Below are 24,852 nucleotides of genomic sequence, written 5' to 3' on the forward strand. Positions count from 1 at the left end.
CTGGCTCAGGGCCGAATGGCCTCCTCCTGCACCTATTTTCTATGTTTTTAAAAGTTTAACAGATGTGAATAAAGTGAAACAATTCTTACACTCAAATCAGTCAGAGCTGCTTAAAGTTACCATCACCTCAACAGCAGCATTTTGTGCTGAAGCAAAACAGGCCAGCCCTCAGCCCAATCCCTGGCCTGCTGAAAGCAGGAGCCTCCCAGTGAAGGACACAAGTTCATGGGGCCCTGACGTCAATGGGCAGCTGCTTTCTAAAAGAGATCAGAGATTTCTCTCATACCAACCCGAGGCCAGAGAGACAAAACTGAGGTAAGGAGAGCGGAGCTGAATCCCAGATAACATCTCCGGCTACTCTTGTTAAAATCACTTTAATATTTGGTATTATTATACAACATGGTCATAGGATGTGCTGTGTGGTGTGAGGAGGAGAGGGACTGCTGGATGCAGCCTCTCGTTGTGCCGTTCATACCTGATTGAGCATTTGAACCTTGTCTTTTGTGTGAGCTTGCTCTTTGTAGATTCCAGTAGAGTAGTGACATCATTGGATAGTCAGACACACAATTATTTCTCTAGACAATTGGAAAAATTACAACCTAAATCACATAGTTACTTTACTTTTATAGAATGTTTTAAAAAAAATAGTTGTAGCATATGAAAAGTATAGGTTGGTGTCTGCACTGGTGTCTTTTATAAAATTGCAATTAATGAAACACAACTTACATTCTGAGGGACATCTTTAAATGCATTGAAGCAAAATTAAAAGAACGAAATTGGGTGAGAATTACCAAATTCCGTATACATTTAAAAAAAAAATTTACATCTTTCAAATGCAGAAACCTTGTAAAAATAATTTATACTTTAAAAAAAAGATATGGTATTTGGAAAATATCTTGTCAACTTTTCCCATTGGAAATCTCAGTGAGTACATTTATATTGGGGGATGGCAGTGTAAAGTGGTCACGCTGAAGTGAGGAACTGCAGTGCCTCAACTGGCAGGTAAACATGATGACCACACAAGCAGGCTGTGCTGTGGGCTGGTGACAAGGATGCATCGTGACTTCAGGCGATGCAGACAGGTTAAGTGAAGAGGCAAGGATGTGGCAGATGGAATGGAAAATGGAAAAAAAGGTATGGTCACTCACTTTGATCGAAAAAAATTGAGTATTTTTAAACGGCAAAAACAGAGGGACTGGTTTTCCTTGAGCGCAAATGGGACGAGCTTAGATGAGGCAGCTTGGTCATGAAGGCCCTGTTTCCATGCTGTATGATTCCATGAAGCACTAAGGTTATGTATGTTCAGAAATTAATTAAGAATGCCAGATGATGACAAAAATTAAAGAACTCAGTAGAACTAGTAGCTTCTGTGGGTGCAGAGGAATGGTAGACGTTTCGGGTTGAGACCCTGCATCAGGACTGAGAGTGCAAAGGGATGGCAGCTTGTATATAGAAGCGAGAGGGAAGGTAGAGGCTGAGGATGGTATGTGAGAGGTGGTACCAGGTGCCAGAGGGATGGTGGGCAGATGAAACTGCCTGGGGGAGGGGATAGACAAGTTGACCCAAGCAAGAAGAATCCAGGAAGATAGGTACTTGGACAATTTTCACATATGTAGATCTGTTTATTCACAGGACAGACAATTTTTTTGCACAAGGAGAGATTAAACAAAGTAAGCCTTTACCCGCGAGTTCAGAGGAAAGAGGGTGCCTCATTGAAACATTTAAATATACAGGATAGATGTGCGAAAAGTCCCAATACTTCTACAGATGCTGCCTGACCCACTGTGTTCCTCATGCACTTTCATTTTTGCTTAAGCCTCCAGCATCTGCAGTGTGTCTGTTTCTTGGTGTTTCTTTTGGCTGGATTGAATAGAACTAGGGATCTCTCATGACAGGGTGAGTGCAGCAAAGCTTCACGAGTCTGATTTCAGCAGTGGCAGGTTTTTAATTTGAGCAGAATTTAAACAGACTCTTTTAAGTTTAGATTCCATTGAATGCAAAATTCTTGGCGAATTTGAGTTGATAGATGGATAATTGTTTTTTCCTCAGCTGAGGTATTTGAAACCAAGGGTAACAATTTCAAAAGAAGTGGTTGGCTATTCAGGACCCAGATGAGGAGAAATGTATTCACCTGGAGGGTGAAGAGTCTTTGGAGTTCTTTATCCAGAGAACTGTGATGATCTGGTTGCTGAGTAAAGCAAGACAGTGACTGAAATTAAGGGAATCAAGAGATTATGGGGTTTGTGTAGGATAGTGGTGCTGAGTTAATGATCAGCTGTACCAGTCAGTTGAATGGTCTTCCCCTGCTTCTGCAACCCATGTTTTAATATTCTTTTGTTCCCTTTAAATGAAACTGCATCATTTGCCTCGGCAGTACTTTGTGTAGTAGCAAGTTGTGGATTTTCTGTAATTTTTATTGGATTTATGAATGAGTTTCACATGATTATAGCCACAGCTTTGGGGATGCTCCACAGGTGAAAACATCTTTGCTACATCTACCCCATCAAATCCTTTCCTTATTTTCATAATGATCTGGTCATCCTTTAGCACATCCTTTCTGGAGATGATTTTGGTAATAGTGATGTGTGAGAGCTTTTAGATAAACACATATGCAGGGAATGGAAAGATATGGATCACATGCCGGCAGAGGAGATTAGTTTAACTTACCGTCATATTTAGCATAGACATGTAGGCTGAAGGGCCTGTTTCTGTGCTGTACTGTTCCATGTTAATAATAAACTAAACTAACGTTACCACTTTCTCAACTTGCCATGCCACCTTTAGTGAACTGTGGCTGCACACGCTCAGATCTCTCTATTCTTGCATCCAATTTAGAATTGTCTTCTCTAGTTTATGCTGCTCGATGACCTCAAATGAACAGCTATTTCTTGAAAGATCTTTTTTTTTTTCAGATGTCGGGCGGAATATTCTCCCCCTTGGATAATCTGTATGAGTTGGACAATGCAAATAGTCACCCACTGGTCTGTCATCTCTGCTACGAACAGTATGAACACCCTTGTCTGCTGGACTGCTACCACACCTTCTGCGCCACCTGTCTGCGAGGCAGGGCTACCGAAGGCCGCCTCTCCTGCCCTCTCTGTGGGTAAGTCTCAAGCACATAATACATTGCAAAACAGGCAGTTCCACTTCCAATTAAATGCAGTTGGCTTGTAATTATACAACTCATGGTTGGGGTGCTACAGTACATTAGTGGTGTTACTGAACCTGCAGCCAAAGTTCTGGACCATTGATCAGTGTGTATAAGTTTGAATTTAAAGTTACAGGTAATTAAATAAATCTGGTATTTAACATTTTTAGGGATAATTAGAGGAAATACATACTGGCATTGCTGACGACATCCTCCTCCGGTGAAGGAATTATCACTGAGTGCAGGAAAGAGCTGCAGATGCTGGTTTAAATCAAAGGTAGACACAAAATGCTGGAGTAACTCAGCAGGACAGGCAGCATTTCTGGAGAGAAGAAATGGATGATGTTTCGGGTCGAGACCCTTCTTCAGACTGATGTCAGGGGAGTGGGCGGGACAGAGATAGAATGTAGTCGGAGACAATAACTGGGTGGGGTAACTGGGAAGGGGGAGGGGATGGAGAGAGGGAAAGCAAGGGCTATTTGAAGTTAGAGAAGTCAATGTTCATACCGCTGGGGTGTCAGCTACCCAAGTGAAATATGAGGCGCTGTTCCTCCAATTTGGCAGGAACAGAAAGGTCAGATTGGGAATGGTAGGGGGAGTTAAAGTGCTGAGCAACCAGGAGATCAGGTAGGTTAAGGCAGACTGAGCGGAGCTGTTCAGCGAAACGATCGCCGAGGATGCGATTGGTCTCACCGATATCCAGGACTTGACACCTGGAACAGCGGATACTGTAGATGAGGTTGGAGGGGGTGCAAGTGAACCTCTGCCTCACCTGAAAAGACTGTCGGGGTCCCTGGATGGCATCGCAGGAAGAGGCAAGGGGACAGGTGTTGCATCTCCTGCGGTTGCCTGGGGAGCGGGTGGTTTAGGTGGAAGGGACGAGTTGACCAGGGAGTTGCGGAGGAAACCGTCTCTGTGGAAAGCAGAAAGGGGTGGAGATGGGAAGATGTGGCCAGCAGTGGGATCCTGTTGGAGGTGGCGAAAAACACTGTGACACCGATAAAAAGAATCGTGTGTCTTCTATATAGCATCTGTCAAAAACCTTGTGACATTGCTAAATACTTAATTGATATTTAAGAAATCGGCTCCAAAGTTCCGCATAATTTTCACACAATCAGATTCAACAAAACGCAGTGTGGTGATGAATAGTCACATCGAGTTTATTGTCACATGCACAAATACAGTGAGGCATGCGTAAAAAGAAAATCTTTCTTGTAACAACATCTCAGGCATATAGACAGCCAAACTCACATAACACATCAATTATACATAAACTTCACATAAGTTCGACAAGACATTGAGAAGAAAAAGACTACGCAGAAAAACATGGAGAATATTAGTGCAAAAATACAAAAGTAGGAAATGGCCATGTTAGTACAAGAGGTGATCTATAGTATAGGAAAAAACTGCAGATGCTGGTTTAAATCAAAGGTAGACACAAAATGCTGGTGTAACTCAGTGTGCCAGGCAGCATCTCCGGAGAGAAGCTATGGGTGACGTTTCGGGTCGAGACCCTTCTTCAGGCTGGAGAGAAGGAATGGATGACGTTTTGGATAGAGACCCTTCTTCAGTCCTGCTGAGCTACTCCAGCTCTTTGTGTCTACCTAGGTGATCTATAGTGTTCTGTTGCCGAGGTAGGATTAGGGTTGTGCAGTTCAGGAACCTGATGGTTATAAGAAAGTAGCTATTCCTGAACCTGGTCGTGTGGGACATCGGGCTTCTGCACCTCTTGCCCAATGGTAGCACCAAGAAGAGGGCATGGCCTGGTTGGTGGGCATCCTTGATGATTGATGCCATCTTCCTCAATGCACCACCTCCTGTAGGTGCTTCTGATGTTGGAATGGTCTAAGTCCCTTTATTATACTTGTGCCTTGGACTTGCTGTACCAGGCCATGATGCAACCAGTCAGGATACTTCTTACAGTGCATCTGCGGAAGTTTGTTAGAGTACTCAGTGACATGCTGAATCTCTTTAAACTTCTAAGAAAGTAGAAGCATTGGCTCTGTGATTACATCCATGTGCTGGGCTCACGACTGGTCATCTGAGATGTTAACCCCCAAGAATTTGAAACTGCTAATTCTCTCCAGTGACAACCTACCATGAAAACTGGCATATGGTCTCCTGACATCCCCTTGTAGCATTGTTATTTTAAAGACAGAATGTACACCCCTTCTCTACTGTCCTTCTGAGAAGCAGACCACCTCCCAGCCCCAACTGAAAGACCGCTCTTCTGATAACGAGGTATTTCTTCAGGACTTCCGGTTGTGTCAGGAAAGTGTTGAGAGACTCAACCACCATGGAAATGCCGGCCTGATTGATGGGACATAGAAACATAGAAAATAGGTGCAGGAGTAGGCCATTCGGCCCTTCGAGCCTGCACTGCCATTCGATATGATCATGGCTGATCATCCAACTCAGTATTCCATCCCTGCCTTCTCTCCATACCCCCTGATCCCTTTAGCCACAAGGGCCACATCTAACTCCCTCTTAAATATAGCCAATGAACTGGCCTCAACTACCTTCTGTGGCAGAGAATTCCACAGATTCACCACTCTCTGTGTAAAAAATGATTTTCTCATCTCGGTCCTAAAAGACTTCCCTCTTATCCTTAAACTGTGACCCCTAGTTCTGGACTTCCCCAACATCGGGAATAATCTTCCTGCATCTAGCCTGTCCAACCCCTTAAGAATTTTGTAAGTTTCTATAAGATCCCCCCTCAATCTTCTGAATTCTAGCGTGTACAAGCCGAGTCTATCCAGTCTTTCTTCATATGAAAGCTCTGCCATCACAAGCCGAGTCTATCCAGTCTTTCTTCATATGAAAGTCCTGCCATCATGGGATGGGGCGTGGTTGGTGGGATAAATGAGTGAGGGGAGTAAAGAGGCAGAAATGGGTTTGGGAAAAGAAGATAGACACAAAGTGCTGGAGCAACTCAATGGGTCAGTGTTAAGAAGGGTCACGACCTGAAACATCACCCATCCTTTTTCTCCAGAGATGCTGCCTGACTCGTTGAATTATTCCAACACTTTGTATCTCTCTTTGGTATAAACCAGCATTTGCAGTTCTTTGTTTCTACATTGGGAAAAGAAGAGTTAGCTCTGTTCCTGATTCTGATTTGGTGAACTTGACTGGCAGGGCCAGAGGTGGAATGGTTCAGGGGCTCTGACTCCATCTGCTAGCAGGGACAGCTCATCTAACACACTGTTGACTAGTGTAACGTAAGTTGCTGTTTGGGAATCCGATGAATCTGGTGGAATTACATGTTTTACACTTCAACATGCTCCTTTTATTGTGTAGCATTTTCAGTGAGGTGAGGACAGGAGGGAATGACCTGGGGATAATTCTTGGCCCTTGTTTTGGGTCTGGAGAAACAGGGCAGATCACAAATGGACAGTTAACTCATGCTAATAAGCTTCTGTCACCCACTCAGTTCTCTGTAACTAAGGGGAAGTATTAATCGCATCAGGCTTATTGTTGAACAGCTGCACAATAAAAGCCGGGCTACTTTTAGAGTGATTGGAATGCAAGGCAAACCAGGATGACAGAGCCAAGATAGCAGAGGCATGCAAACCCGCAGCAGTAAACAAAAGGCTTTCTAATCTAATAGTGGACTGAAATCCAGCACTGGCCAATTAAAACACGCCCCGACAATCCCGTCCACACCAAATCCCTCCACCCCATGCCACCCCAACCTCTTAACAAAAAAAACCTGATGCCAGCTTTTGTTGTTGGGCAGTCCTGGTGTGTACCTTTCAGGCTGTAATCCCTGGGTGACATTTACATGGTGATATGACCCTCTTGTCAATTTTTAATTTTAGATTTGACATTGCATAAATCTAAACCCAGTGGGATAAAAAATAAAATCCACACCATGTATATGATTAGATTCAGGCCTGTTTATTCACGGTTTCAAAGTGTTATTTACATTTCCAAAGTAGCGTTGAATTGTTGCTTTTGGATGAAAATTACAATTGGATTGTGGGCATGGCCATGAAGATTAGGAAGTCCAGGAGCTGAGCCAGCGATAGAGGCATAGCGCGGGGCAGCTGGAACCCTTTGTGATGAAACGCAATCCCCCACAGGTGACTGGCTGGCTGTGTCTTTTTTAGTCACTGGGCTGCTCCCCTTGCCAACCTGATGTTCATTTTGTCCCTGCAAGCTTGTCCAGTCACCACTGATCAGCCGTCGACAGTCCGCTCACCGACGGAGACTCGGGACATTCCATTGACGGCACGTTCGGAGGGCGGCCAGCGTGAGGCGGGGGAGGGGGTGACTGCGGGGTGGGAAGGAGGGCGGCTCGTGTGTAACCTGGATGACTGAGAAGACCGAGGATCAGAGATGAGGCTGGATGAAACTGATGACCACAGGTGAGAGCCCCCATTTCTATCTGAGTTTGACACATTGACTGGTGAAGTGGCTGAGGTGCAAGGTGGTGTTTCGCAGATCCACCGGGAGGAACTGAGTTGGTTCAGCAATGTTTTTACAGGGAAACGAGTGATGTTTTGACTATCTTGGGCTGGTGCAGTAGTATGGGGCCAAGCCAGATTTGTTGCCTTGCCTCTGACAAAATTGTGTGATCTTTTTGAGAGTCAAGAATGTTTAATTGTCATATGTACCAACAGTGGAACATTGAAACTCTTACTTGCAGCTGCAAAACAGGCCAGTAAATGCATTGCACATAGATAATGTATAATAAACAAAATTAATAACCACATTAGGGCATAAAACGGGAAACTTCCTGAGGCATGAGCATGTAATGTGACGGTTCATCATGGTGCAGAGGTAGTGCCAAGCATGACATCTCTAGCCTATCAGATGAATGAAAACAACATGCCATGGTATAATATACATCAGGGTGTATAATATTGTCCTGGAGCCCGGGGCAATGTTACTCACTATCATCACCAACAACAGATTATCAGGAGGTTAACACATTGCTGCTTGTGCCAAGTTGCCGTTCACAGGTTTGCGTTCGTATCTCCTGCATTACCCACGGTGACTAAATCTCAATGCTACATCCTCGGCTGGGAGCATTTCGCTCATCCTGAAATCTGTTATAGAAATGCTTTTTTTTCCTTTCCTTCACAGAAATAGACAAAAGATAGAGATTTTCAATGGGCCAGGCTGCATCTGTGGAGAGAGACACAATTAATATTTCATGTACTTGGCTTTTCATCAGGACTGGGAATTAGAAAACCAACATAATGTGAATGGCGTGGAAGGAAGAAGGAGGAAAAATCAAAAGGACGGAGATCAGGAGAGTACGATGCAAACCTTCGCATCTCTTTTCTCTCTTCTCTCGTTCTGATGAAAGGCCTTTAATCTGAAATGTTAACTCAGTTCTCCACAGATACCACCTGACTGGCTATGTATTTCTAGCATTTCTGATTTTATTTCAGATTTCCAGAATCTGCGGTTTTTGATTTTGTGATGCAAACGGAGATGGGTTTCGGCTGAGAAAAATTAGTGATTGTTTGATATTCACTGAAGAATTGTCAGAAACAAGACATAAAAAGGAGATGGTGCACAAAAATGCTGGAGAAACTCAGCGGGCGCAGCAGCATCTATGGAGCGAAGGAGATAGGCAACGTTTCGGCCCGAAACGTTGCCTACCTCCTCCGCTCCATAGATGCTGCTGCACCCGCCGAGTTTCTCCAGCATTTTTGTGTACCTTCGATTTTCCAGCATCTGCAGTTCCTTCTTAAACAAATAAAAAGGAGATGAACGAAGAAGAGAGAAAAAAACAACACTGAAACTATGAGATATTAAAGACTGAGGTCGCCAAAAATCAGAACTAAAGGGTTGCCGGAAATACCCAGCAGAGCAGACAGCATCACTGGAGAGAGAAAGATTGAGTAATGTTACACGGTGTCGACCTTCCATCAGAACTGGCAAGACCGGTTCCCTGAAATGGTTGAATTCAGTGTTGTATCCTAAGAGCTAGATCATGCTGAATCAGAAGATCAGATGCTGCTCCTTGAACTTACATTGAGCTTTTTTGGAAGCGGTTTAAGTGGCAAAAGGCAGAGAGGTTAAAGCAGGAGAATTAATGGAGAATTAAAGTGAAGGCAACTGCAAGTTCAGTGTCCCCTTGAGGACTGGATGGAAATGTCCCGCAAAGTGATCACGCGGTCTCCGTTTGGTTTCTACAATGTAGAGGAGATCACCTCATGAGCACCGCATGCACTACACTAAATGGAAGGAGACAAGAGACTTGCTTCTTCATTTGAAAGAAGTGCTTGGATCGCAGGATAGTGGGAAGGGAAAGGGTGAAAGAGCAGGTCTTGCATCTCTTGCGCATGGAAAGATACCGCGAGTGGTGGAGATGACAGAGCGAACTAGGGAATTGCAAAGGGAATGGTCCCTTTTGAATGCTGAAAGGGTGTGAAGACATGGCTGGTGATGGCATTGAAAGAGGAGGAAATTACAGGGAATGTGGAGGGTGGTGGGGGGTAGAATATGGGGAATGATCTACATTCAATTTGGTGTTAAAGGAGGGTATATGAGAGTAGAAATGCAGTAGGTTTGACAGATGTGGTTGAGAAGCTTGTTAATGATGGAAGAGAGGAAAGCAAAGGTAAGGAAAAAGGAATTCAACTGAGATTCTGTTGAATTTGTCCTTATCAGAACAGATTCAACAGAAATGAGTAAAATATACATGATCATTCAGGATATCCAATAGATAAAATAGATAGCTTGTCCAAAGCAAGCGCTGTCTGCGGAGGGCGCTCAGCATCGCCAAGGACTGCTCTCACCCCAACCATGGACTGTTTACCCTCCTACCATCCGGGAGGCGCTACAGGTCTCTCCGTTGCCGAACCAGCAGGTCGAGGATCAGCTTCTTTCCGGCGGCTGTCACTCTACTCAACAACGTACCTCGGTGACTGCCAATCACCACCCCCCCCCCGGACACTTATTATTATTTATTCAAATCGTTTGCTATGTCGCTCTTCCAGGGAGATGCTAAATGCATTTCGTTGTCTCTGTACTGTACACTGACAATGACAATTAAAATTGAATCTGAATATGCCAGGGTAATTCAACTTGTGGATCTTGGAAAGGAGGTGGAAGCAGGGGACTGTAGTCCTGGAAGAAAGATCACCAGAGGCATTGAGGTCAGTGGTAATAGCCTCATGTAGAATGGTGGGTCATGGTTCTGAAGAAGGCATGAGGCAGTGCAGAGAGCTGGTCTTCAATTTTCCAAATCACAGCAGCACCGTCTTTGTCAATGGATTTGATGTCTCGGCTCGGGGTTAGTCAGCAGTAAACAGAATGCTGTGAGTTCAAAGGCGGGAGGTCAGAGTGAGTAAGGGTAGCGGACAAAGTGAGATAATGCATTTCACCGTGGTAATGAATAGAAATGGAGAGGGTACACGGGGAGAGAACATCGACCAGGGGCATTGGGAATTCTGAAGCAGGAGGAAGGCTCTGCAGTCTGGGGTGAAGGCTCCTGATCAAGTAAATAGCATGGAGGTGAGCAGGACACACTGGAGCCTCTGCTGAGAACAGATAGCTGAGTGGGGAAGATTCTGGCAGGATGGTGAAAACACAGCAAGTGGTAAGACTAGGTGGAGAGATGGAAGTCAGAAGAAAGAGAAGCGGCAGAAAATTCAGAAGGGGTATTACAAATCAAGAGGACTTGATTCACAGATTTTCCACAGGAATATTCCATGTATCCTTTGAATAATATAACACTGGGCCATGTGGTCTGTTTCTATTCCAGGCGTCTGTCGGTTGTGAAGGGAACCAGTGGACTCCCAAAGGTTGACCGATTGTTGAAGTTCCTGGTCGATAGCTCGGCTGACTGCGAGGAGGTGGTGCAGTGTGCAAACTGTGACCTGGAGTGCAAGAAGCAGGTGAGGGGCGGGGGAGTTCTTGTAAAATCACTTAGAAAGTTGAAAAAGTAACAATTGCACGGGATTCTGACGGTGGCTTGAGTTTGGCTTGATTGTATTTGTGTACGGTATTCGATGGTATTGCATCGCAAACAAAACAAAACTTTTCACTGTACCTCGGTATTTGTAACAATAATAAACCTAAACCTAAAGAATCTGTCTCTCCCAACACAGCACCTATTGCTGGGATCCAGTTCAATGAGAACCAGACATGTTCCTTATTTAGACATGTTTGAGTTTGGATGTTGAATCATTTTGATTGTGAGGTGTGCCTTTATTCAAATCGGATTCGGTCCCTATCCTCTTTTCACCCAGTTTCAAAAAATATCAAAGCACGTATGTCAAAATAAGTGTTGCCTATTCATTTTATGTCACCTGGTGCTGATTGGGCTTTGTTGAAATTGTTTACCCTTGTGGATCCCGGCATGATTGATAAATGGCCTGCATTGAAGTAGCCTTTCATCGCCTAGTTTAGAGATAGAAAAGTACAAATGGTGGTGATGCACTTCATGTGACCTAGTGAGGAGCTCAGCGGACTATATTGGTTTCCAATCTATCACCACATTTGTTTTAAAATTCCTAATGGTTCACATGTGCTAACACAGTGAAATTATTTTTCTTACCAACAGTCCAGTAGAGTATCGCCATATCCCCAATTATTAATTAGCAAGTGTGCAAAAATTGTCTACTGAGCCCGCATGCAAGAGGCGCCGTATTTAGTCGCCATTTCCAAAGTCCACGCTCCAGTTCCTATGAGCGGAGCCTGTTCCAGGCAAGTCCCAGGCTGTTGCGGGCCTCCAGCCATCTTCCTCTCCTCACTTGCCCACCTTTGTTCCCGGGAGTGCCTTCTGCAGTCAATCACAAGGGCGCTTGCGGCCAGAACTCATTCTTGTTTTTCCAATTCCTCCAGGATCTGGTCTTTCCAAATCTCTACAATCTCATCCAACCTTACAATTCTTGAAGAATCTCGGGACGACAGATAGCACAATGGGCTAAGAGTTCGGCTGGCGACCGGAAGGTAGCCAGTTCAAATCCCGCTTGGAGTGCATACTGTCGTTGTGTCCTTGGGGCAAGACACTTCACCCACCTTTGCCTGTGTGTAATGTAATGTAATTATGTGAAGCACTTTGGGGTCAATGCAAGTTGACTGAAAATGTGCTATATAAATAAGATTATTATTATAAGAACTTCGAGCCCCTCCAAATCTAACATCCTAGCAATCCCCCAACAACATGACTCTGAGTTCTCTCTTTGGCGCAGTGACTCATGCTAATACTTTCTCTCATTCAGGATGCGAATGCCATGTTTTACTGCAACACGTGTGACCAGCCGCTCTGTGGTTCCTGCCGAGATGACACTCACAGAGCAAAAATGTTCGCCCGCCATGAAATCGTCACCCTCGCCAAACGCACCAAGGAGCTGCACAAGAAATGCCGTAAGGATCTCTCGTCTTAACTCAGAAACGGCACATTTCAAATAGTGGATGGGCGGTGATGCACTTTTGTGGCAACAAATAACATATTCAGAATAAATATAATAACTAAATCAGTATTTAAATCAACATTAACAGAAAGCCAAGGAAATGCAAATGCTGAAATCTTGAACGGAACACAAAGTGCTGGAGGAACTCAGTGGGTCAGGCAGCATTTGTGGAGGGAATGTTTCGGGTCAGTCTGAAGAAGGGTCACCACCAGATATTCCATCTGTCCATTCCTTTCACAGAAGCTGCCTGACCCGTTGAGTTCCCCTGACAGTTTTTTTTTTGCTCAAACCTCAGAGCTGCACAGATCAGGGAGGCTTGTGTTTCAATCCCTGACACATGACGAGTATCTAGCCTGAGCCAGACTGACACATAAGGAGTTGCTATATTACACAGCCAGCCAGAAATGGTGCATCAAGCAACAACAGGATTGGACTTAACCTTGATGTACCCCAAGGTCAAAAACCTGATTGTCTGGGCTCTTAAATGTTGCCCAAGGACAACGGTCAAACTGCTTTGGTTGATCACCGCCTTTTGACAGTTAGGAAAATATTTGATGAATACAAAGGGAAAACAATGAAGGAAACATACAACACTTCTATTGGGTATTGGCATCCCATACCACCTTATGGCAGCGTCTTTTTTTTTACAAAAAGATAGACATATCAATTAAAAATGAAGTTACTTTTATAAACAATATTTTCATCAATTCATCAGAATTGATTTTATGATTCTGTAAACTTTACTTGTGTGCTACACTCCTGGTTCCGATAAAAACGTCCTAAAGCCCCATTTTGCTGGGCTCGTGTTTCAAACCTTCTCCGGTCTCTCCATGCTTCTCATAAACATGCCAGGCAGCAGATTCTGATCGCTGGGAATGTGAGACATCGGGTGAACAAAATCAGCTTAGGAAGAGGATTTACCTAAATAGGCTCGAGGGGCTGTTCTCACTCTGACTTATGCTGTTGTATCTTGTGCTTCACCTCCTCAGCTCTGCATGAGGAACCATACATCATGTTCTCCACGGAGAAGATGTCCATGCTCTGCATCAACTGCTTCCGGGACATGCAAGTGTGAGTCAGGCATCCTTTGCCCAGGGCCCCCGATACATAACACGGGGTCGTGCAGATATAGAGTCAAGAAACAGGGTGTGCAGCTCTCCAGCAATTAACTAAGCACTTTCACAGTCAGGTGTTAATGCCAAGTGAGCTACAAGCTCCCTGCTGTTGGGTCTGGAATAACTTCTGGGGGCTTGTTAACACTCGGCTTAGACACCTTGACCAGAGGTGCCCAGGGAAAATGAGCATCTCCTTGTGCTACCCTGTAACTGGGAGTTGAAACTGGGACATCCCTGTACCAATGGTCAAAGATGGGGAATATTAGACAGACTTCAGCAAGGGTTACCTAGGCTGATAAGCCCTGTTTCACAGCAACCAAGCTGACTGACACAACAGTGTTATCGTAATTGCATCTGTGATGTATATGTAAATGCCAGCATCCTTAGACAGTCACATTTTCATTGACTGCACATCCCAGAATATTTACCCTTTGAAACAATGATGAGAAGATAGGGTAGAACTAAAACAAAACCCTGCATGCATTGAAAATCTGAAATGGTAAGAGATTGCAAAAATAATTGGAGAGGGAAACTAAACTGTGGCCATGATGGACATACGGATTTATTTTTTGAAGTAAAGTGCCTTTAAGGGTGTCTCTTGAACTGTTTGACTCATATGCCAATTATTTACCTCATGCAGTGAGAGCCGTGCCCACTGTATCGACATTGAGACCGCCTACATGCAAGGTTGTGCGAAACTGGACCTGGCTGTGATGGTATGCACACTGGAACTTCATTAACTGGGATTAAGAGGGAATGTAATTCAGATATATAATCCGCCAGGATTACTCTGGAGCCTGGGGTAGTTTTGTCGTGAGATGGAGCATGGAAACAAGCCCTCTGCCCATCGAGTCCACGTCGATCATCGATCACCCATTCACTAGTTCTATGTTATCCCACTTTCACATCCACTCACGGCACACTTGCAGTGATTTGAAGGGGGCCTGGTAACGTACAAACCCGCATGTCTGGCATGTGGGAGGAAACCGGAGCACCTGGGGGAGACAAACGCAGTCAAAGGGAGAACATGCAAACTCCACGCAGGCAGCACCCGAGGTCAGAATCAAACTTGGGTCTCTGGTGCTTGGGACTAGCTGCTCCACTGTGTCGCCCTTAGGAATCAAAGATGAATTTCCAGGGCAGTTTTGTGAGAGAAACCCAGGAGAAAAATCATATTCTATTAAATGAAATTGTTTATTTTCAAATTTTCTTTTAACAATTTGCTTTCTCAGTTGCAACAATATTGGGGATGGAAACTAAGACTCTGGTGCAGAACCGCACAACTCTGGTTCACACAAAGGGTGGTGGGTGCATAGGACGAGCTGCCAGAGGAGGTCGTTGAGGCAGGGACTGTTGCAACATTTAAGAAACAATAAAATAGGTGCAGGGATAGAATAGGTTTAGAGAGATATGGAGAACACGGATAGGCGATGTTTCGGGTCAGATTGTTACCTATCCATGTTCTCAAGAAATGCCGCGGAGTTTTACTCCAGCAGTATGTGTGTCTTTTTTTTTAAATGCAATAAAGGTTTGGCTTACCAAAGGAAGCCCAGATTGGATGAGTGGGAGCAACGGAACAGATGGTGCTTTTGAAAATGTAACCGGACACAGACAAAGGTGATTTTGTTGAGTTTTGTTTACTAGGCAGTAAAGGAGCTACAGACGTCCACACGAGAGGCCATCATCCTCCTGAAGGCCATGATTGATGAGGTGAGACTCAATGCAAATGAGGAGGAGTCGTCCATCAGCTCACTCTTCAATAGTATGCAGGTGAGGCAGCAAGTCAATCATTTAAATGACTGTGGCTATTGCTGATGGTGAGGGTCTAGACACACAGACTGTTTTTCATTTCCTTGACTATTCTAGTGATCCCCTGGTTGTTTCCCCATTGTCTACCACTGTGAGCCTGAGCTCATCCATAACTCAGCGTCCTAATTTTGAAATGATCAACTCGCATTCACCTTTGTCCTCGTAGCCTACGCTGTGTCCTGGCCCTTCAACCCTCGATTGTTAAATTGTCATCTGTTTTCAAACCCTTCATGATGTCCATGTCCCTGCAACCTCATCCTGTCTTACAACTGGTGATTTTTTAGTCGACAAAAATGTGCCGGTACGCACCTGAAATAAACATACATGTTTTGTGGACGGACAACAAAATAACGACATTGAACTTCTTAGAAGCATCATTAAACTGTACAAAATACCGTCACAAAAAAAGCACTGCTTACAACCTTAGAAATCGTTATGACCCTCCAGTTCACCCCTAACTTTCATCAATCCACAATGTGGGGGCTGGGCCTTCAATCATGCAGGCTCTACACTTAGGAATGCCCTCTCTGTGTCTTTCTTCAACTTAAGACACCCCTTAAAACCAACGGCATTCATTTAAGTTTTTGGTCAACTGCCCTAAAATCTCCAGATGTAGTCTGGTATCAAATTTTGTTTGGTCACATTTCTGTGAGGTGCATTGTATTGTTGCATTGTAGACAAGGTGCTACATCAATACGTTGTTCTTGTTTCTACTTTCTCCCGGCATCCATCCTTCACCAAGAAAATACAGGGTCCGGTTGTTCTACAATCTCTCCAAAATTCTTTCACTCTGAGCCCAGACAGCAGGGGATATAGACATCAGGGAAAAATGTTCCTTGTCTGTTAGTAATCCCAATTAATAACCTGCAACTGGGAGGCTAGTAGTGATCCACCTCCCTTACTGTTAATTGAAAGACAAATCAGATAGACAATCTTGAGATCCAATGTTGGAGTTACTTGAGCCATGAGCCCCCAAGGCTCTCGCCATGAAGCGTTTCCTCACCACATCTCTGCGCCTGTTGTGAATTAATTCATAAAGACATTAATCATTGTCCATGAACCTTGTGACCAGTTGAAAGATAAAAGGTGAGGAGATGATGCTTGTGTCCAGCAATTCTGATCCTTTTAAAAGCAGCTGCAATCTCCTTGTTGTTCAGTCATGTTTCAGCCATGGTGCGATGAAGCGGTGGCCTTTGCGTGATGACAGAGATACATACCAATCCGAGGCATCATCACTTTATATAAACTCCATCTGAATTCATGCTTCCAAATTAAAAACAACAGGACGCAGAGATAAATAGGAAGAAAAAACATCACAGCAATTAAGTTTGAACAAAGTCAGAAGGACCCCAAACCCGAAGCGTCGCCTAGCCATGTCTTCCAAAGATGCTGCTTCACCCGCTGTAAACCAGCATTTGTAGTTCCTTGTGGAGCAATTAGATATGCCGCATTAGGCCTCAGAGCCAATAAACAGGGCTGCCAACTCTCACGCATTGAGCATGAGAATCACGCATTACGCCAAATTCTCACGCTCTCACGCTGATCACAAATTTCTCACGCTCTGTCGTGAGAAATTCTGTGAAATTTCAAAACTCATATCAACCGCATGGGCCGCAGGTGTTGGAGAGCTGGGGCAGAGGGGGGGATGGAAGCAGAAGCAGCGGCGGGGACAGATGCGGACAGGGAGCCGGGGCTGGCGAGTGTTTGCCAGACTGGCGAGTGTTCGCCGGGCTGGTGAGTCGCTCGCTGCAGCTCTGGCCATGGAGCAGCCTCAGTGCAAGAGTCCCGGGCCGTCGGAAGCGTTGCGCTGCTGCCGTGAGAGTCTCTGTGCCGAATTCACCCAGGTGACCGGCATGGATCAGGCTGCGGCTCGGTGCATCCTGGGAGACAACCAGTGGCTGCTGGGAGTTAGTACCAAGCACTGGGTAGAAACGGTGGAAGATAGTGGCCTTCAAATGGGGGTGGTTGGAGAAAGCATCCTGCTTGCCTGCTAGATTTTCACTTACTGTAACTGCAGGAAAAATGTTCCCGATGTTGGGGGAGCTCAGAACCAGGGGTCACAGTTTAAGAATAAAGGGTGGGCCAGTTAGGACTGGGATGAGGACAAAATGTCTTCACCCAGAGAGTTGTGAATCTGTGGAATTCTCTGCCACAGAAGGCAGTGGAGGCCAATTCACTGGATGTTTTCAAGAGAAAGGTACATTTAGCTCTTGGGGCTAGCAAAATCAAGGGATATGGGGAAAAAACAGGAAAGAGGTACTGATTTTAGATGAACAGCCATGATCATATTGAATGGCAGTGCTGGCTCGAAGGGCCGAATGGCCTATTCCTGCACCTATTTTCTATGTTTCTATGCTTGAGTATATGGCAATAAAACTACCACTTGTTGTTGAAGCATAATGTATAATGTAACTACCACTTGATGTTGAAGGTATAATGTAGCCACAGAGTGAAACAGTGTGAAAACAGGCCCCTCGGCGCAATCTGCCCACACCCACCAACATGTCCCAGCTACACTACCTGCTTTTGGTCCATATCCCTCGAAACCTGTCCTATCCATGTATCAGTCTATCTGTTTCTTAAATGTTGGGATAGTCCCTGCCTCAACTACCTCCTCTGGCAGCTTGTTCCATACCCACCACCCTTTGTGTAGAAAAAGTTACCCCTTAAAAAGTTACCTGTTAAAAATACTTTAAACAAAAAACATTGAAATCATACTTCTACAGTGCACTAAAACATGATTTGAATACATCAAATTTCAAAACGTCCCTACCATGGGAGGGGGACACCCCCATTCCCATACCCTTCACTCACTCAGTTGCTCCACTCCCTCGCCGGTTACCCGCAAGGCCAGTGATCAGTGAACGCTCAGCCTCCCCACTTTCAAAAATGCTCCATGGCCCCTGGTTCAGACAGAGAGCACTGCCAGATATGAGCGGGGAACTGAGGCCAGTTGTCCGTGATGTCTGGATCCCAATGCTCAGCGCTTCGTGTTTCGGAGTTGGCTAATGTTATTGATTTGTAATTAGCCTGATTTGTAATTAGTTGACAAAACCTTAATTTATTAATCCGGAATATCCAGGTGGATGGATAAGTGTAATATTAAAATGACATGCAAGGTGTCAGGCTGTCTGTCAAAACATACAGCCCCAATAACCCATTATTTCCTTTAGTTAAATTTTGGGAAGGTAGCACTATTGTCATTTGCCACTCAACTGTTCTGTTTGTTTACCTCACTGACTATTTCTAAACCCCCACCCCCCAAATTCCTTTGACAGGATGAATAGAAATGTCCCCGATCTCGTTGTTTTATTAATTGAACACGTAGATGAACATCCTCAAGGAGTGTAATCAGATGGAAACTGATTCAGATGCGATGTTTAGGAGCTTGTTCAAATAAGGGGCATATTTTAAAGGTGTGACAGAGATACTTGCAGGGGAATGTGTGAGGAGGTTATTATTTGTCTTTAGTTTTAGCTTGAACCAGGACATCTGAAGATTCAAAGTTTAAAACAGTGAGCCCCTCCTGATCTGCCCCCTTGACCCCCCCCCCCCCCCCCCCCCCTCAATCGCTACGCTTGCTTGGGCTTGGTCTCTCGCAATTTCTCACTCCCAACTCTTACCCAATGTTGGCAGCCCTGAATAAAATAGGTTGATGTTCCTGCATTGATGGCTGATGGAAGGGGCAAGGACTGGGCCTAGTTCTCCAAAGTGATTTGAGCGTCACTTCATCAGCAGTCAGTGCCGGCATCATTCACACCAGGAGCTGGGGCAGCCTGAGTGTAATTTGATCATGAGAGGCCGTCCTTCTGACCGGAGTGGGTAATGGCCACTGCTGTGCCAGAAAATGTTCTCCTGGGAGTTGGACCCAATTTAAACCTGTCATCTCATTTAAAGCAACATTGTGTGAACAATGACCACAGTTTAAATCACCGGCCTCCACAGGCCGACTGCTTTTATGTTGCAAGTAGGCCTGGTCCTTTCTCTTATTCTGATACATTTCAGTTTGGCTCCCACATGGGTGAGTGGTGCAGCGGGTAGAGTTGCTTCTTCACAGGGCCAGAGACCCGGGTTCAATCCTGACCTCGGATGCTGTCTGCCTGGCGTTTGCACGTTCTCTCTGTGACCACACAGGCTTCCTCTGTGCTCCAGTTTTTTCCTTTGTAGATTAATTGGCCTCTGTAAATTGCCCCTAGTGTGTAGGGAGTGAATTAGAAAGTGGGATAACATAGAACTAGTTTAGACAATTGATCGATGGTCGGCGTGGACTCGGTGGGCTGTAAGGCCTGTTACCATTGAATCTCTAATAAAAACACAGAAAGCCTCTTCAGTTAGGTACTTCCCTATTTCCGATATCCCCACCCAATCAGGTATGAATGCACCAGCATCCGCAAGCTTTTTGGGTGAGAAATTTCCCCTCCAGAATTTGTTGCCCAATTCCCTTACTTACTGACCCAGCTTCATTTATTAAGATTTTCATCCAGAAATTCGTCTTCATTTGCAAGTGTGAAATGTCTGAGAAGGGACTATGTGTGTGTGTGTATGTGCAATGCGATTGTATGCATGAGAGAAAAGGAAGATGTTTTATATCTGACCATTGTTTTTCATGTTCTAGGAAAGATTAGCTGAAAAGAAGAAAATGTTGCTCAAAACTGCTCAGAAGTAAGTGTATCCTCAACAGCCGAGTAGCAATGGTGTGTGAGGGCAGGACTGGGACACTGAGTGACGACAATGAATAGTTGAATGGCGACACACGGAACTGCAGATGCTGGAATTTTGAGCAAAATACAAAGTGCTGGAGGGAATCAAAAACTGCCCAAGTGACGTTTCTGTACAAGCGTTGCCTGTCCATTTGCCCCCACAGATGCTGCCTGCCCACTGAGTTCCTCCAGCAATTTGTTTTTTGATCAACATTGCACATTCTTTGGTTACAATTCCTCTTGCCAGGGAAAACAGATTCCCTTTATTTATTTTGTCAAAACATTCATAATCTTCAACATAGCTGTTTATTTACCCCATAAATAGTCCTGCTATAATTTGTCCCTGGGTAAAGTAGTTTCTACTGACATCCTTTGTGTATTCATTAATTGCTCTCCTGTATTTACAGCCTCTAAATTTACACTGTGTTGAATGGTAAATGCAGAGGTGTTTTTTGAGTGGAGCGATACTATTTGCGAAAGTGTCAGACGAAAGCAGCTATTAATTTACCACTGCACCAAGTTTAGTATTCACCAGGCAAAGCGATAATGAAATGAAAACATACGAATTGGAAGTGGGAATAAGATGTACAATTTCTTGCTCCTGCCCTGCCACACAATAGGATCATGACAGACCCTGTGCCCAAGAACACTCTCAGGCCTGATCCCCTTGACCAAAACATCTCAGCCTTGAAAGGCAGAAAAAAGAGCAAAATACAGGAATGTCTATGTGTAAGAAGGAACTGCAGATGCTGGTTTAAACCGAAGATAGACACAAAAAGGTGGAGCAACTCAGCGGGACGGGCAACATCTCTGGAGAAAAGGAATGGGTGATGTTTCGAGTCGAAACGTCACCCATTCCTTCTCTCCAGAGATGCTGCCTGTCCCGCTGAGTTTTAAGCCCCTGTCCCACTTAGGAAACCTGAACGGAAACCTCTGGAGACTTTGCGCCCCACCCAAGGTTTCCTTGCGGTTCCCGGAGGTTGCAGGTGGTTGCCGGAGGTTGCAGGTAGTGGAAGCAGGTAGGGAGACTGACAAAAACCTCCGGGAACCGCACGGATACCTTGGGTGGGGCGCAAAGTCTCCAGAGATTTCCGTTCAAATTTCCTAAGTGGGACAGGGGCATCACTCCGGCTTTCTGTGTCTATCTACAGGGATGTCTAGCTCCACTTAAAATTTCTGCTTCTTATTCCAGCCAACATGAAGAAAAAGAGAAAGCTTTCAAAGAGCATCTTTCAAATATGGCAGCACTCCTGCCCACGCTTCAGGTAAGTGGCGCCGGAAGTTGGTCAGTGGAGTGGAGGGGCTGGTGATTGGGAAGGGATGATCCAGAAGCTGCTCAAGAACAGCAGAGGAAGCCAGAATGAACAATTGGGTCAAGCAGACAGGTGAGAGTGGACCTTTAAAACACCGGCATCAACTGAGTGATTGATTGACAGATACTGCAAGAAAACAGCCCCTTCGACTCACTGAGTCTACGCTGACCATTGATCACCTGTTCACACTAGTTCTATTTTTAAATCCTTATCTTGTAACTATATCCCCCTCTTAAAGCAACTCTCCCACCAGTAGAAGTATCTTAACATCTACTCTCTTGTGCCCCCACAGGGTCTTATATGTTTCATTGAGACCACCCTTCATTCTGCTAAACTCCAAATACTACAGATTGGCATTATGCATGCAAAATATTTAATTCACTTTGTCCTGCCTTGATCTCTGCGTGGATTTTTGTTTGAGGTTTATTTGTGTTTGTGTGCATACTTCCTGTTATCCTTTCGCAAATCTCTCCATGTTTGAAGTATAGCTGAGCAACTTGATCAGAGACCCCAGGCACTTCCTATTGTAGAGAGTTTAGTTGAGTATTTAACCTGGAAGGGACAGGACTAACCTCACAAACATAGAAACATAGAAAATAGGTGCAGGAGTAGGCCATTCGGCCCTTCGAGCCTGCACCGCCATTCAATATGATCATGGCTGATCGTCCAACTCAGTATCCCGTACCTGCCTTCTCTCCATACTCCCTGATCCCTTTAGCCACAAGGGCCACATCTAACTCCCTCTTAAATATAGCCAATGAACTGGCCTCAACTACCTTCTGTGGCAGAGAATTCCACAGATTCACCACTCTCTCATCCCCTCATCCTCGATACCATCACCCAACACACCCAACGCCCACTTCCATGAAATACATCAGAATCGGGCAGTTCAAGCATCGCATAACCATGACACTAACTCTCATACTTGGCAAGTGATGTTTGGGCAACAACATTCTCCGCTTATCCTCTGCCCTGAAAAGGCCAGGGTCTAAAAGTTCATTGCAGTGCCGAGAGACTGATATACTTCTGGAGGGCCAAGAAACTGCAGAAGCTGGAACCTTAAGCAGAAACAGAAAGTGCTGGAGGAACTCAGGGGGTCAGGGAACATCTGTGGAGGAAACCAAAAGCAACCTGAAGAAGGGACTGAAGGAGATTCTGATCCAAAACATCGTCTGTCCTTTCCCTTCAGAGAAGCTGCCTGTGCTGCTCGGTTCTTCCAGTATTGTGCGGTTTTCTGCCTATATTTCTGGAGGTGTTATCAGTCGAATGATACATAAACCTAGCACACTTAAATTAATTATCTGGTTATTATCTACAAATTGTGGGACCTTGCTGTATGCAAATAAGCCAATGCATTCAGACATTTTAACAATGTTTTCTAAGGTAATGAATCAATTTTTTTAATGTTGGATCATCCAGACCTGGGGAAGGTGGTGCAAAAATGTAGGTTATTGCTTTCAGGTTGCTTGCCGTTTCTGTTTCTATCAGTGTTTGTACATGAGTACCAGTCTCCATCTCGCTCCGTGCATGTGTATATATGTCTCTCTGATTGCCTTTCTCTTCAGAACTGGGGCATCGTGTGCAATGCCTTGAATGGCTTTGAGGATCTGATCGGACCCAGTGTAACCACAGGTTGTATTTATGTTTCTTCCATCAAAAGAGTGAATGGGATGGACTGATTGCTCTCTTCCTCTTGTTTTCTTGTGCTGCAGGTCCACCTCGTCACCTGCTCTGCTTTCCTCAGCTCTGCCAATAAGTTTGAGTTCCTGGACTTGGGCTACGTAAGTAGTGCAGTGAGAACGTGAGACAAATGGAGGGTAGATATACACTCGCCCACAGAGATGGCTAAAGGTTGGCATTACTGGTAGGATGAGGTTAATGATCTATTGACAAAATCCAAGATGGAAGCTGAAACATTCCTTTGAGTATTCTAATATGATGAGATCTATATCAATGACTAGACTAAGTGGGACCCGTTGGGTCCCAGCATCACACGGGAGGGCTGGTCACCAACGCAATATTCCATGCGGGGGGGGGGGGGGGAGGGGCTTTCTGTTGCGCTACTATGGGTGTTGCGGGCCGAAGGTACTGGTTTCCAGAGGGCTAGACATTGTGGGCCGAATGGATTCTTGGGCTGGCAGCCAACTGTTGCAACGATTTTAAAAGCCAAGCCAAGGCAAACAATTTGGCTGCAGCCACCCGACAACCAAAATTAATTTTGTGAATGCAAACTTTTTAAAAGGTGAGGCAAACAATTGGGCAGTAGCCACCTTACAGCCGCATCGAAGGGACTCACCATGGAGTAGAGGTGCATTCAGTGTTATTCGCAGCTCAGAGAGCCGTGACCCTCTCGCTTCCTGGGTCTTGCAAAGACTGAGTGAGTGACTACACTTCCGGGTTTTATAGACCCCCCCCCGCCGCCAGCGGGGGCAGCAGAGAGAATGGAGATTTTTTTTTAAACCATTAATATCTCTCTGATTTTTAATCGATGGGAAAAATCCTCCGGTCCCAGAAAGCGGAGGGAGGCTTTGAGCGAAGTGGCCAAAAATTACAGCCGTAGGTGGCGGCATTCTCTCGGAAATCACAGCACAGTGGGCCAAAAGCGGTCAAGATCAGACTTTTAGTAATATATAAGATTTGGATGAGAACATACATGGCAAGTTTGCTGATGACACAAAAGTGGGTGGTTTTGCAGATAGTGAAGATGGTTGTGAAACATTGCAGCAGGATCTTGATCGGTTGGCCAGGTGGGCTGAGGAATGGTTGATGGAATTTAATACAGATAAATGTGAGGCGTTGCATTTTGGGAAGTCTAACATGGGCAGGACCTACACAGTGAATGGCAAGGCTCTGGGGAGTGTTGTAGTGCAGAGTGCAAGTGCATGGTTCCTTGAAGGTCAAGTTGCAGGTGGATAAGTTGGTCAAAAGGGCTTTTGGCACATTGGCCTTCATTAGTCAGAGTATTGAGTATTCCTTTCTTCTATCCAGAGATGCTGCCTCTCCCGCTGAGTTACTCCAGCATTTCGTATCTATCTATTGAGTACAGATGTTGGGAGGTCATGTTGCAGTTGAGTAAGACGTTCGTGAGGCCGCATTTAAAGTATTGTGTTCAGCTCTGGGCACCTTGTTATAGGAAAAATTTTGTCAAACTGGAAAAGGTACAGAGAAGATTTACGAGGATGTTGCCAGGACTAGAGGGTCTGAGCCACAGTAGGCTGGGTATTCCTTGGAGTGCAGGAGAATGAGGGGAGATCTTATAGAGGTGTATAAAATCATTAGAGGAATAGATCGGGCAGATGCACATAGTCTCTTGCTCAGCGTAGGTGAATCGAGGACAAGAGGAGATAGGTTTAAGGTGAAGGGGAAAAGATTTATATTTTTCCTCTTATA

At 45.0% G+C, this 24,852-nt stretch overlaps 1 protein-coding gene across 2 annotated transcripts in view; it reads left to right on the forward strand.

The window, feature by feature from the left end:
* Positions 1-24,852, forward strand: part of rnf207b (ring finger protein 207b) — a 44,666-nt gene that overhangs the window by 5,133 nt on the left and 14,681 nt on the right. The window contains exons 2-10 of one of the 2 annotated variants that reach the window (XM_055659331.1): positions 2,913-3,103; positions 10,872-11,004; positions 12,334-12,478; positions 13,515-13,596; positions 14,281-14,356; positions 15,285-15,410; positions 20,065-20,111; positions 21,342-21,414; positions 23,175-23,243. In XM_055659331.1, the coding sequence (XP_055515306.1) occupies positions 2,913-3,103; positions 10,872-11,004; positions 12,334-12,478; positions 13,515-13,596; positions 14,281-14,356; positions 15,285-15,410; positions 20,065-20,111; positions 21,342-21,414; positions 23,175-23,243 (942 nt within the window). Of the gene's footprint in view, positions 1-2,912; positions 3,104-7,414; positions 7,516-10,871; positions 11,005-12,333; positions 12,479-13,514; positions 13,597-14,280; positions 14,357-15,284; positions 15,411-20,064; positions 20,112-21,341; positions 21,415-23,174; positions 23,244-24,852 lie in introns of those variants that run through there. The other variant, XM_055659332.1, reaches the window with a different exon arrangement.

Source organism: Leucoraja erinacea, chromosome 30 (assembly GCF_028641065.1).
Source record: "Leucoraja erinacea ecotype New England chromosome 30, Leri_hhj_1, whole genome shotgun sequence".
NCBI lineage: Eukaryota > Metazoa > Chordata > Chondrichthyes > Rajiformes > Rajidae > Leucoraja > Leucoraja erinaceus.